The 13763-nt window shown below is 47.7% G+C and overlaps 1 protein-coding gene across 1 annotated transcript in view; it reads left to right on the top strand.

Moving 5' to 3' along the window:
• The first annotated feature begins 789 nt into the window (after positions 1–789).
• MED26 (mediator complex subunit 26) overlaps positions 790–13763 on the top strand; it is a 45085-nt gene continuing 32111 nt past the window's right edge. Inside the window, exon 1 of the mRNA XM_084885937.1 lies at positions 790–1159. Within this exon, the coding sequence (XP_084742063.1) occupies positions 1088–1159 (72 nt within the window). The 5' untranslated portion in view covers positions 790–1087. The remainder of the gene's footprint in view (positions 1160–13763) is intronic.

Below are 13763 nucleotides of genomic sequence, written 5' to 3'. Positions count from 1 at the left end.
CCTCCACCCCAAGCAGGGTGGGTCTTTTAAAGCCAGTGGTTCTCCAAATGGGGAGATTCGGCCGGCCCCTGGAGGAGCAGAGACCAGCACGCTGCTCAACACCCCGCCATGAACAGGACGGCCCTACAAAGGAGTGATCCGGTCCCAAATGTCACTGGGGCACAGGTTTGCAACCACGGGGGCGGCCCAGGGGCTGGCTTGGAAGCTATCCCAGCTGGGGTGGCGGCTCCTCCGAGGGACGCGTCTCTGTCTCAGCTAGGGCGGTGCAAACCCCCGCCCTTTGGGGTGCACAGGGACGCGGGCGGGGCGTTCCTCCGCGCCCCTTGGAAGACCCTTACAAGCGCATCACTCAGTGGGCGGCTGTCGCCCTCGCCCCAGAGAACGCCGATCGAGAAGTTCGGAAGGACCCCTGGCTCGGAAAACTTGGCAATTTCTCCCGCCCACGACCCCTGTCACCTCCGTCAGTGCGGGAAAGGCTTTTCTCCCCTGAGGGGGTCCCCACAGCGCTGGGTTCAAGGACTCCGCGCACATCGCGGCTATCCGTCAGGAAGCTCCGCCCACGACACGGACGGGGGCGGGGTCTCCAAACTGCGGCCGTTGCCCCGCCCAACCGCCTCTCAACGACTCCCCAGGTTGGGGGGTGGGGCGGCGCTGGGTTGCGGCGAGTGCGCCTGCGTGCGCCTGCGTTCAGGCGCGGGGCGTGGCTCGCGCGTGGCCCCGCCCAGGCCTGGCGTCTCCGCCCGCCCCATCTCCCAATCTCCTCAGCGTGGCGCCGACGCTGCGTGCGGCGCGGGTTACCCAGAGTGCTCCGCGCGGGGGCAGCTCACTGGAGTTTGGTTCTCGAGGCGGCGGCGGCAGCGGCGGCGGCGGCTCCGGCGGCTCCTCCTCCTCCTCCGGTGGCGGCGGCGCCCCGGGCCCGAGCCCCGGCCCCGGCTCCCCTCTCCGCCACCCCGCGCGCCCCCATCCTCCAGCGCCGCGGGGAACATGAGGCTCCGCTCCCGGAGGCCGGCGAGTGAGTGACCCTCGTCCCCCGTCTCAGCCCGCCCGCCCGCTGGCCTGGCCTCTCCCCCCCCGCCTCGCCCAGGCAATGACAGCGGCTCCGTCGTCTCCGCAGCAGATCAGGGACCGGCTGCTGCAGGCCATCGACCCCCAAAGCAACGTATGTACCCCTCGCGCGGGCCGGGACCGAGGCCTCGTGGGCCCGGGACCCTCCCCTTCTCTGGTATCCCTCATTCTCCGGGCTTCCGGGACCCGTCTGAGGCCCACCTTTCCCCGAGGGCCGCTGCCATCCCAGCCTTTCGCCCCCCAGGCCCAGACCCGGGGCGCTCGGTACGTGAGGCCGAGGCTTCGGTGCGGCCTGGGTGAAGGGAGCAGACCGGATCTGAGGCCAGAGCTTTGCCTCCCTTCCTGCTCCAGCTCTGTGGCCCTTGCTGCTCCTGACGGGGCTTACCTTCCTTGCTCTTCCCCCGAGACCCGAGACCCCCGGGAAACCCTCCGGGCGTGGGGGAGGGAAGGGAGAAAGGCTGTGGAGCAACTGGTGTCCTGGGTATAATTCGGGGAGCCCTTGCCACCCGCGTCTTGGTCTTCTGGGTGATCAGGGAAGTCCTCCTCCTCTCTTCTGGCTGGAAGCACATTGACTTCGGAGGGAACCCACCCCTCGTCACACACACACACACACACACACACACACACACACACACACACACGGCCCGTTTTGCCCCTAGCTGGGTGCTCAGGGCGATTGGAGAGGCCCCTCGGTTCTGGGAGTGGCCATGCCTTTGCCGGGTCCCTCTTGGGGTCGCAGCCAACGGAAGATAGTCTTGGGGAAGGTGGGATTCTTCACGTTGCCTTTCTGGGCCTAACTGCCCCCTGCGTCTCTGACCAAACCAGAGTCCTACTTTTTGGTAGAGAATTAGAGGTGATTCTTTTCTCTTTCTCCCAAGAGCCCTGTTTCGGTTGTCCCTTTCCCATACCTAAGGGTCCCAGCCTAATGTTTTGTGACCTAGAAGGTCAGGGTTAACCCCAAGTTGTCTTTTTCAGATGTCCCTACAATGAGGCTACTGTTTGCAGAGGGATCTCCCCTGCTCCCTCCGTGTGTGAAGGGAAAGACTCATCATGTTCTCACGTATTCTCCAGTGGGTGGTTGGCGATAGGGGTATTTTCGCCTGTGGTAGGAGCAGGTTGATCAATGGGAAGATGGTGTCCCGGTATGAAGTGAGTCCCTGCATTTGCTGGGAGACCAGGAAGTGGCCATTGAGATCACTTTTTAACATGCTGGGGATGGAAGGAAAAATCATCTTGGGCTTGGCCAGGTAACTTTCAGTTGGAGCTTTTGGTTTTCCTTTATGTGAGCTTGGCTAATTGCTCTTAGTATGCTTTAGCCAGTTTTTGTTGTTGTTGTTGTTGTTGTGTGTGTGTGTTTAAATCGTGCTGGATTGTGCAGTTTTGGTAGAAACTGAGGAATTATTCTTCTCTAATCTGGTTTCTGTGTCATAAGTACCCCTCGTCTTCAGGCCCCATTAAGACTGACGGTGGGAATTGTCTTTAACAAATGTATACATTTTTGGGGGTGGAGTAGGCACAAGCTATGTAAAACCTTCCAGAACTTTTGCAGTAACTGGTGTTGTTATACTTCTCAAGACAGAAATATTAGAGGATAAAGCAAGTGACATACAAATGTAAGTCTTGATGACTTTTGTATCTTTGTGGAGTCCCAGTGTAATTTCTTGAATTCCACGTGCTGGTTTGATTTTGGGGGAGTCTGAGAGTGGCTGAGATGTTAGCATTGATCCTTAATGCTACCTAGGAGAGCTTTGGGATCAGAAGGTGCTTTCACAAGTGTTCATGATTTTGTAGATTAGGTGGGGCAGCAACCTCAGGGGTTGCATTATGTGTAAGGCTCTAATCTAGAGGTTTCCTACAAGTAGGGGAGGAAAAGGGACTAGCCAGAATCTGGAGGAGGGAACAAATCTCAGCTTCATGTATCCTGGTGCGTGCAGGAACATTACAGCCATATGAGCTAATGGCTGTGTTACATGGCATAGAATTCACATTTCATGTAGCTTGTTTTGGGTGACTCTAGTGATAGGTGTGCATAGAGTCCTACTAAATAAGTGTAATGGATGGAATTTGGAAATTGTATCTTTGAATGTGAGTGATGAGGAAAGTACCTCCTTTAAATGCTGCCATTGTTAGTGTTTGTGAACATTGTTAATAACCATTTGACTAGAGCGTGGCTTACAGCAAACAAAGTATAGAAACTCAGAACCAGGGTGGAATGGGTTGCTGGTGGAGAATGTGCAACAGTATGGCCAGTACAACAGGCTGTAGTTGTCTTTTGACCTGGGTCCAGGTAAGAGTGAGTGGCTCCAACAAGGCATTGCTGCTCTACAGCTGCTGCTCTTCTTTACCCAATTATGAACTCCACTTCTGGATAGTTAGTTGACACATATTTAAGATGCTCATGGAAAAAATGGGGACAGAGTTGAAGAGCCTACACTAAAATTAAATGCCTTTTGAGAGAAGCAACACAGAATTGTGTCATGTAATGCTTACCTTTATGAGCATTTATGGTTAACAAACAGCTTTTGCTTGAAAAAAAATCAATGTGGCACTGCAAGTATCTGAAAAGTTAGTGAAGTAACAAAGTAACATTTACTGACCTCCTTGACAGAAGAGTTCTTAAGAGAAAAGATGTTTCTTTGCTTCTTTGCTCTAAATTCTAGCCTCTGGAGTATTTGAATTTCTATAGCATCAACTCAGTACTGAAGTAATTCTTCTACACTCCTTTTCAGATACAACTAAGAGTTTTTTCAGCTACAACTAAGAGTTTTTCCGAACAGTCGAACAGTCGAGCCTTACTCTTCTGGTGTGTCAGACCAGAGTATTAATACTCAGTTTCTCTTGAGTGCAGTGTGTACATTTGTTACAGCTTAATCTTGCTTCATTAAAGATGAAGTTGAGGCAGTGTCTTTTCCTGCCCAGAAATCAGAGTTAGTCCACCCTAGCAATCTCTTCAGCAGGTGATTAGGTTCCCACTTTTGTTTCACAAAAGTTCAGACTTTGTCTTCCTGACCAGAATGAAAGTTTTGTGAGCATGGTTTGTTTCTTATCTTCTCTCTGTAGAACAGAAGCATTAGTATGTACCTTCTAAGTGCTGGTTAAACTGACTAACCCCTAGAATCCTTCTTGGACTTATGACTGAGGAGTTAGCATTTGAGCCATCTTTTACAGAAAAGCCCTTGTGATTGCTATAGGCCCTGGGGTTCAATGTGGTGTATTCTAATGCAGGATTCTGTAGAACTGTAAGGAACATGGGATTCTGAGTAAAGGTCTGACTGGAATGGTGAACAGGTACTGAAGCCCCATGGCAAGTTTAATAACAGCATAAGACAGGCTTTGCTCCAGGCAAGTGAGTATCGCTATAGTCAGAGCAGGGAGAGGCTAGCGGAGGCACTGAGGGGAAGAGGGACTTGAACCGGCCCTGGACGCTAGTGTAAATGCCTGCCAGCAGTCAGGCTCTTCGGCAGGAAACTTCAGGCATAGCTTTCTTCTTCACAGTCTGCAGACATCAGGTTCCAGCAGGAAGTGACCAAGGGTCTCTGCAGAGAGACACACTAAAGAGGATAATTTTCCCACCTAAGAATTTGAAGGTTAAGATGCTGCTTAGGCCGAGACCGGTTTGGCTCAATGGATAGAGCGTCGGCTTGGGGACTGAAGGGTCCTGGGTTCGATTCTGGTCAAGGGCATGTACCTTGGTTGCGGGCATATCCCCAGTAGGGGGTGTGCAAGAGGCAGCTGATCGATGACTCTCTCTCATCGATGTTTCTAACTCTCTATCTCCATTCCTCTCTGTACAAAATCAATAAAATATATTTATTAAAAAAAAAAGAAAAAAAGATGCTGCTTAGTATCCCTGGGCTGCAGGTTCCCCACCTGCAAAGTGGAACTGGGGACTGGAGTATGTGCCACTCCTTCCCAATCCAGGGTTCAGTTATGGAAAGGGCAGCCGAGGCTAATATGAATTGTCTTTAAAGTTTTTTATTTTTTTATATATATATTTTTTTAATATATTTTATTGATTTTAAAAGTTTTTTAATGCAATGTGCATTGTGTGAACTTTCTAAGATAACCAAGTTTTACACAGATATACACACTTCACAGGACTTTGAATAGCATTTTAACAGCATCTTCTACTTCCCTTCACCAACCTGTAAGGAAGGTGAGCTGAGCCACCTGTCTCTCATTTCTGCAGTGATGGTATATGCTGCCCAGTGAGTGTCTCTTGTGTCCAGGAGAGGACAAGGTGCTTTTGTTACTTACTGACTTCATGTGAGGTGACTGCCCCAATACCCAAAGTTACCAAGTGATATGCCTCCAACACTGCTTTCAAAGATGGAGAGATGGCTCTGAAGAGGCCTAAGAGGGCAATGTCCTCAAGCTGATAAGACAAGGTGCGAGAGCCTCTTCTCTCTCACATAAGTTTATATATGACTCCCAGTTAGTTGGGTTAGATTTATCTGTGCCAGATCTAACAGGTTGACAATATTAGGCAGCCTGCCCCAGAAACATCTTAAGGTTACTATTAGGGACAGAGTGCTGGGCCAGACCACACTGTGGTGTGGCAGCTGCCAGCTGACGTGGAACTTTTCATGAGTCTTGTTCCAGCTTTGTTTTCTGCTTCCAGGTTACAGCAGCTTTTATATTAATTTCAAATGCCATTGATTTCTGCAGAAAAGACTCTTGTAAAATAGAAGACTATTTGTTCTGATTCTCTCCAATATATTGGAGGATATGAAATCTAAGTATGTCTCTGCCTGATCACACTGTTGTCCAAATTCAGTGACATTCCTGTCTTTGTTCTTTTTTTTTTTTCTTTTAAAATATATTTTATTTATTTATTTTTTACAGAGGAAGAGAGAGGGATAGAGAGCTAGAAACATCGATGAGAGAGAATCATCGATCAGGTGCCTCTTGCACACCCCCTACTGGGGATATGCCCGCAACCAAGGTACATGCCCCTGACCGGAATCGAACCCGGGACCCCTCAGTCCATAGGCCGACGCTCTATCCACTGAGCCAAACCGGTTTTGGCCTGTCTTTGCTCTTTATACCGTAGCCAGGATCTTGGGGAGAGCAGTGTGGTGTGTTATGACTGTGGGAAATAGACAGGTAACAAGTGTCCATTGTGAAGCAGGTGTGTGTCCTTGTTGTGACACTCCCTCAGGAAAAGGTGGACTTTCCATTGCATCTTCATGGAGATCTCTGGGTGGTCCTCAGAATGGCTTTAATTATGTTGTACTTTTTTGAAAAAGCAAAAACTATGTTTTTACTGATTTTTGAGAGAGGAAGGGAGGGGAATAGAGAGAGAAACATGGATTGGCTGTTTCCTGCATGCCCCCTTCTGGGTATCGAGCCCAAATCCCGGGCATGTGTCCTGAGGGAGTATGTTGTTATGACAGAAGGTTGCAAAGGCCTGGATAACTGTCCAGGATCAGCCTGTGGGAAGTGGTTTTTGTCCTGATACAGTTTTTTAAAGGCACCATGGTCAACTGAGCTTCTAGGCTCAGGAGACAGATGTGTGTGGCAGGACACACACCTGGGGGTTAGGTGTAGGGGAGGGTAGCTATGTTCACCTATGGCTTGATTTTGGTGTCTTTGTGGGTAACTTCTTAGATGGAGTTCTAGTTTAATCAGAACCAGGCTCCAGCCTGATCTCTATGCGACTGCAGTCCAGTAGGTGGGTCTCCTACCCAGTCCCTCACTGCAAATTGTCTTCTGGAAGCTAGGGGCTGTGTCTCTGTTGTGCTTTTTCTTTTTAATCCTAGTGGTGGGCCTATCCCCCAGAGCCTACTAGCTAGTTGTCAGAATGGGTAACTGAGATTGTGGCTCAGCTGGTGGCAGTGTAGGTAGTGCATTTTCAGTTCAACCCCCGAATGCCCATGCTTAGAGCCCTCTTCTGCAACAGATTCTTTTCACTCTCCAAGCACAGGTGTGGAATGGAGCAAGAATTGACATAGGGAGCTAAAACCGGTTTGGCTCAGTGGATAGAGTGTTGGCCTGCAGCCTGAAAGGTCCCAGGTTCGATTCCAGTCAAGGGCACATCCCCAGTAGGGGGTGTGCAAGAGGCAGCTGATCGATGACTCTCTCTCATTGACGTTCCTAGCTCTCTCTCTCCCTTCCTCTCTGTAAAAAATCAATAAAATATATTAAAAAGAATTGACATAGGGAGTCTATGAACTGGGGAGCATTTCCTGCATAAGGAAGGCCTATTGGTATTGTGCATGCTGTCTAAAAGCACTCTTTGAATGAATTACAGAGGCAATATACTTAACATTTCAATCACCAACTGATATATTGTTTATGGAGGAATATGGTAAAACTGGAAATGGTAGCTCAGCCATTGAATAAATGTTTCTAGCAAGAGCTTATGTGCTGGGTACAAAGGATACAGACCTGGACATGCCTGGACCTTACCTTCCAGGGACCTGGAGCCTCCATCGTAGGGAGAAAGGCAGGCATAGAGTGTGCACACGGACTATTTGGGATGGGAGTGGGGATCTGGGGTTGAAGTGGCCTTAAAAGGCTTATAGTTCTGACTTGTTCTAGGATTGTCAGAATTCTTAAGAGCGTGAGAAATGGCTTTCTAGAATACTTCATCATTTGAGTTTCAGAATGAAAAGTTTTGGTCAGGTGCAGGAAGTCAGATTTTGGTTCATCTCTGATCCTAAAGGATCAGAGAATTTGGAGGAATAGCTGGGAAGTCTTGAAATAGTTTTCCCCTCAGCGGTCGGATAGGAAAGGGCAGGTGTCAGGTTCTGTGAAGAGCTTGGGAGCTGATTTCAAGTATTTGAAGTGCTGTTGTACCCCAATGTTAGGTTTACTCTGGGTGGCAGGAGTTCCTGGGAGGGAGGCCCTGCTGTACTTTGGAGAGCTCTTGATTATTGCTGGAGCTGGCTGGAGACAATTTGGGACTATCATACCAGGTTGGGGTACAGATACACCCAGGCCCTCTGTCTGGATCCACAGACTCCTGGTATATGAGTTCCTAGAGATTCTGTGACTTCATGTGGAGCCTGCAATAAAGGAGAAGGACCATGTCAGGTGAGGTGCCACTGCCAGACAGATGGAGTTCAAAGCCTTGGAGTGTCCTTAGGACTGCAACGAAGTTTCCTATCTTCATGGAAGGCTAGGAAGTGAACAGCTGCCGTTTTCTGAGCACATACTGTGGGCCAGGCACTGTGTGGAGTGATTCACATCCTGGTTGCTTTTCTGAACTTCGTTTTAGGGAAGATCTGTCCAATATTGAAGAGGAGGCTGTTGGAATCTGGGCCTAACCCCAGTATTGGTTAGCTCAGAAGCCAATGGGCTTAACTACAGCAGTCTTACACACACACACACACACACACACACACCCCAACACGCACAAGCAGTGCACTAGTGCATCTTCTGAAGTTTAACCTTACAAACACAAAATGTTTTAAATGTTAAGTTTTGTATTTCCTGCCCAGTTCCTACAACCTTTCCACCCTTAAAATTACTAGCCTAGCTGCTCCTAATCTTTTTTTTCCTATCAGGATCCATTTTAATGATCTGAAACATTCAGGAACTCCCACATAATGACAGGTATATTTTAAGTAGCTGTTTCTTGAGAAAATTCAAGGGCAGAGCTAATCTAGTCATGCTTTGAAATGAAGTTATGTCTTGTCATCTAAACAATATCTACTTAAATCTGTAAGCTGACCTTTCTTGTCTGTATATGACACCTAGGGCTGGAACCTTTGTACCATTTGTTGCTCCCTCACCTCACTCCCTCTTCCAGAAACCTTTCCTGCTTTAATCCAAGACAGTTTTCCCCATGTACTGCATATGACTTAGAACCTACATTCCTGCTGATAACAGGTCTTGTTATTCATGTTCTCCTTGGATTGCAAGCTCCCTGGTAGAGGACCAGGAGTTCCTCCTCATGTATCTAGAACTTCATAGCAAGTGGGTGCTCAGATGCTTGTTGATTTTCCTGTGCAAAGGATTGATCTTGGGAACTGGCGGTCAATGCTGGGTAGGTATTAAGTGCTGTACTTTTCAGCATTCCTTGTGTGTTAAAGACTCATTTAACCTGTACAGCAACTGGGGAGGCAGGTACTGTGCCATTGTGGAAACTGATGACCTGGGGGCACACTGCTAAAAGTGATCACGCTGGATTGAGACCCACTTCCAAGTCCTCACCCACCTGCTGAGACCTCCCATGTCACTGTGACAGCACAGTGGGTACAAGATGTTCTACTCTTCTTGCCTGGGTCTGCATCTTTACGCAGGATTCCTCTGTAGACATTATATATATTTCAGAGAGGAAGGGAGAGATAGAAACATCAGGGATGAGAGAGAATCATCAATTGGCTGCCTTCTGCATGCCCCCCTACTAGGGATGGAGCCTGCAACCCAGGCATGTATCCTGACTGGAAATTGAGTTATGATGTCCTGATTTATAGGTTGATGCTCAACCACTGAGCCACAGCAGCCAGGCACTGTAAGCTGGGCACACAATAGAACTTTTTACTTAGGCCAGAAGGAAATGCTTTGTGTTTCTCTTAAACTTTCTGAGGAAAGGGTATGAGGTGATTCTTCCTTTTTGCTTCTTGGCTGGCATTTTTTACTCCTGACAGAGAAAAGATAGCTCGTGATCTTAGATCCTGGCTTCAGTGTTCCCAAGAGATACTATTCAAATGCCACGTTGGGATCTTTGGCATTTTTGATCATGTGACAAACCAGACCCTTCCTGGACACTCCTCTGCCCTGGGTTTCATTCGTTAGGGTTAGGAAGTAGGTGATGCTTTTTCCAGGACACACCTCTGATGGGTCAGCCTCGTAGCTGCTGTGGAGAATCCAGTCACAGAGTGATGTTGTAGGTGGCTGGCCTAGCTTCTGTGGTGAGGGGTTCTGTGGTGTAGATGTCAGCAGTCCTTGACTGATAAAGGACTGCTGTGTGTGGGGTCGTGCCTCACTGAGGGCCCAGTAGGTGGCTCCGCTGCCCTGCTGCTATCTTCAGCTCCATCCCCTACCTACACCTCTGGTCATACTTGGCTTCTTGGGTAAGTACCCTGACCCACCAAGCTGATCGAAACTCCACTTGCATGCACTGGGGACTGAGGACGTCTTGTCTGCTTGATGGCTTATTTTGATATCCCATCCCCCATTCCCAAATTAGCTCTCCTTTCAGGTCCCTGGCCCAGTCCAGGTTGGGCTGTGGGGTAATGGCCACATTCTCTTTTCTCTAAGTAGCTAGCTAACTGCCCTCTTCTTAAGGCCAGCCCTCCTAGAAGCCACTTCCTAACTTTATTTACCCCCTCAGTTCATCTTGCTTTTGTGCTGTGCATGCAGTTGGCAAGCTCCCTCTTTCATGCTGTCTATGGGGGTGAGTGACATTAGTGTGTAGGTATCAAAGTGTCCCCTCGGAGTTCGATCACTCACTATGATGTGCACTGACCACCAGGAGGTGTGGAACAAAGGAAGGCTCCAGCCGGCCCTGATCCCCGGGCAGGCCTAGAGACCCTACCCATGCACAAATTTCATGCACCGGGCCTCTAGTGTAATGTAGGAACCTTAGACCCTTTCTGCTAATTTCACATTATTTGCCTCCAGTGTTTAGTTAGATAGTTGGTAGTACAGTACTTGTCCTCTACTTTCTTTACTAATTCTGTTTGCAGGTCTCCCACAGAGGAAGGGTAGCCTTGTGCTCATGACAGGAGCTTGAAAGCAAAGGGATTGATAGCTCGAGTCATTCAAACGCCATCTTTCTGTTCTACTTTTTGTGTTGCTTTCACACAGAGTGTTGTCTTCCCTCTAGCCTTTGCAGCTTCAGGATTCACCTTTGTGGAACATTATTCAAGGGAAGAAAGGCCAGGGGACTTTCCCAGAAACCCTAGTAGACATGTCCTGGTGCTTTCAGGTTTTGCTGAAATTATCAGGCTATGTTGGTTGGTTTGCCCAGAATAGAGGGGATGCCTCAGGAGACATTGGGACCTGTTGTGAGTGAAGGGGGTAGTAGAGTGGGGAGCAAGCTGGCAATGTCCCCTGGTTGCATGCTAGTTTAATCACATCTTTGATGTGATAGCACCATCAAATAGTTGGGTGACGTGCTGGGGCTGGGAGACTTGGGTCCAGCTGGCAAAATGGAAGTAGCTGAAATGTAAGGTCTGGATGGGCTGGTTTGAATGTTGTGAGGTTGCAGCACTAAGTTCTGAGTAACCCATTCCTTCTGGTCAAACGCACAGACTCTGACTTGCCTGTAGTCATACTTGGGCATCTTGCTGTTTACGCAAGTGCCAGTTGCGACTTCTGACTCCATCATGGACTGAGGAGCACTCAGGAGTCCAGGAGCTCCTGCCACAGTGCTGCTTGTTGTCCTGTCCCTAGCAGCTCTCCTGGTGCTGCCTGGACCCAGTCTGGGCAGAAGAGGTGGTATAGTTCAGGAGACCCAGACCACCCAGGCAGAGCCCATGGCCCAAGCAAGAGCCATGCTCTGCAGACTTCTGTCCTTTGGGTTCAGAGGCATGGACAGGCCCCGGCTATGGTCTGGTTCGATCTGATTGTCCTGTCCATTACCTCTTGTCTGTCCCCTCCCCCTGGTTAACCTGGTAACCAGAAACTGGTGCCTGCATATCTTGGCCTAGCTTCTTCCTCTTGGGTAACTGAGAGGAGTAAGGGCAGGTGATTTCATGACCTTGCTTTTCCCCCACCCCTCTCAGCAAGCACATGAAGGTGGGGTTGTCTGCTCCCCCTTTGCTGATGCTGGCAGCCTGGCAGTGATAGAAGTGAATCACAAGTTAAGTTTTAGGCACTGGGTCCATAGACATAATTTTTATATGCTGTTAGATTTTGCTTGGCTTTGGTAATTACTATGGAGAAATTCTGTTTACAAGTGGAGATGATAAAACTTAGGACCATTTTTAGTAAACATTTTGTAATTTATAAGCATTAGCATTCCTAAAGAATCCATGTTCTTCTCTTTTCATTTTTATGTAGTGTTGAAATACAATAATGCAGATGGATTCTAGTTGTATTCAAACGTTATTTTAAGTACTTTGAAATAATGAAGAACTCTTAATTCATTGTATGGTGTGCCAGTAAATGTTTCTAAGAAAAAAATTTCATTTACATATTTACATAAGTTTATGCATTCTGCTGATAGGAAGGATCAGTAGCACACAGTTTACAAACAAGGAAATAAACGACACTGCTGTCAATTCCATGTAGCCAATTGTTTCTCACTGACCGTTTTCTTTGATTGTTGCTGAACTTTTGTATCTATAGTCATCTTGGGAGTATAGTTCTACTTAAAGATCAATTGATATTTTTGCTTATGTTAATGAATTAAGTGATATCTGCTGAATCAGATAATATTTTTCAAAGACTAGAAAAATATGTCCTCAATTGTGCTACTTCTAATGTAACGGTTATGGGCAAGATACACTATTAAGTTTAATCTGCATTATTAACATTTTCTCCATCACCTTCTTAAATCTAAACCACAGGGTTGCAAACTATTTCTGCAAAGGGTTAGATAGTAAATATTTTTGGCCATACAGTGTCTTTCACAATTCTGCCTTTATTTATAGCACAGAAGCAAACATAGACAACTTGAAAATGAAGGGACATGGCTGTGTTTCAATAAAAACTTCACTTATGTGGTTAATTTTATATTATGTGAATTTTACCTCAATTATATATATATATATATATAAAATGGGTGGGAACATTTTTTGCAAAAATAGGCATTGGGATGCCCGGCTGGTGTGGTTCAGTGGTTGAGTGTGGACCTATAAATCAGGAGGTCACGGTTCAATTCCTGGACAGGGCAGGTGTCTGGGTTTTGGGCTCTATCCCCAGTGAGGGGTGTGCGGGAGGCAGCCAATGAATGATTCTGTCATCATTGATGTTTCTATCTCTCTCCCTCTCCCATTCTCTCTCTGAAATTAATAAAAATATATTTTTTAAAAACTGGTAATTTAAAAACAAAAAACACAACACCAGGTGTTTTAAAACCAGCAACAAAAAGCAGGCATTGGGATGTATAGCATTCACCAATCTGACAATAAATCAAGACCCAATTTGAGTGTTTGTCAATTTCCACAGCTTAAATGCTTCTACCAGGCAAATTTCAAGCCAGTAACATGATGTTAGGAAAAGATTTCTGAATAACCTTGGGCTCTCATAGGCTGCTGTGAGCTGGCTCCAGCACACTCCTGGTGGAGTCCCTATCCTAGGCCAGGTTGGAACCTGATTCAGGCAGGGTACAGCAGCCCCAGGAGAGCAGAAGTATTGGTGCATGTGCAGATGGAGATCTGGACTGTGTAGGTCACAGGTTCCTTGTCCAAGATGGCATCAGTGCCTTTGCATCTAGCTGCTGAAAGGTTCTCCTAGATTGAGTGTTTGGGGGCCATGCCCAGAGCCCCTTGAAGGTACTTGATGAGTCAGCTGCTCGAAGGTGGAGCAGGATGCTGTGCTCCAGTCCTTTGCTGCCCATTCTCTCCAGGGCTCTGGGGCTGAAGTGACCACCTCTCCTTGGCCAGTGATTGGGAGGAATCCTTTCTCTCACGTGCCATGCAGTTTATTTTCTTCAAAGCTTTCAGGACAGTCACCTATTCTGTTTCCGTGTCTCCCTGATTTCCTCCTCAGCACATATGCAATATATTTGTATTTTCCCAATAAATAAATAGCTGCTAAATGAACATTTATATCTATTCTCTACTGGCTGCAGTGGTTGC

Source organism: Pipistrellus hanaki (assembly GCF_964339955.1).
Source record: "Pipistrellus hanaki genome assembly, chromosome: 5".
NCBI classification, from domain to species: domain Eukaryota; kingdom Metazoa; phylum Chordata; class Mammalia; order Chiroptera; family Vespertilionidae; genus Pipistrellus; species Pipistrellus hanaki.
This window is presented reverse-complemented; position numbering and strand designations above follow the sequence as displayed.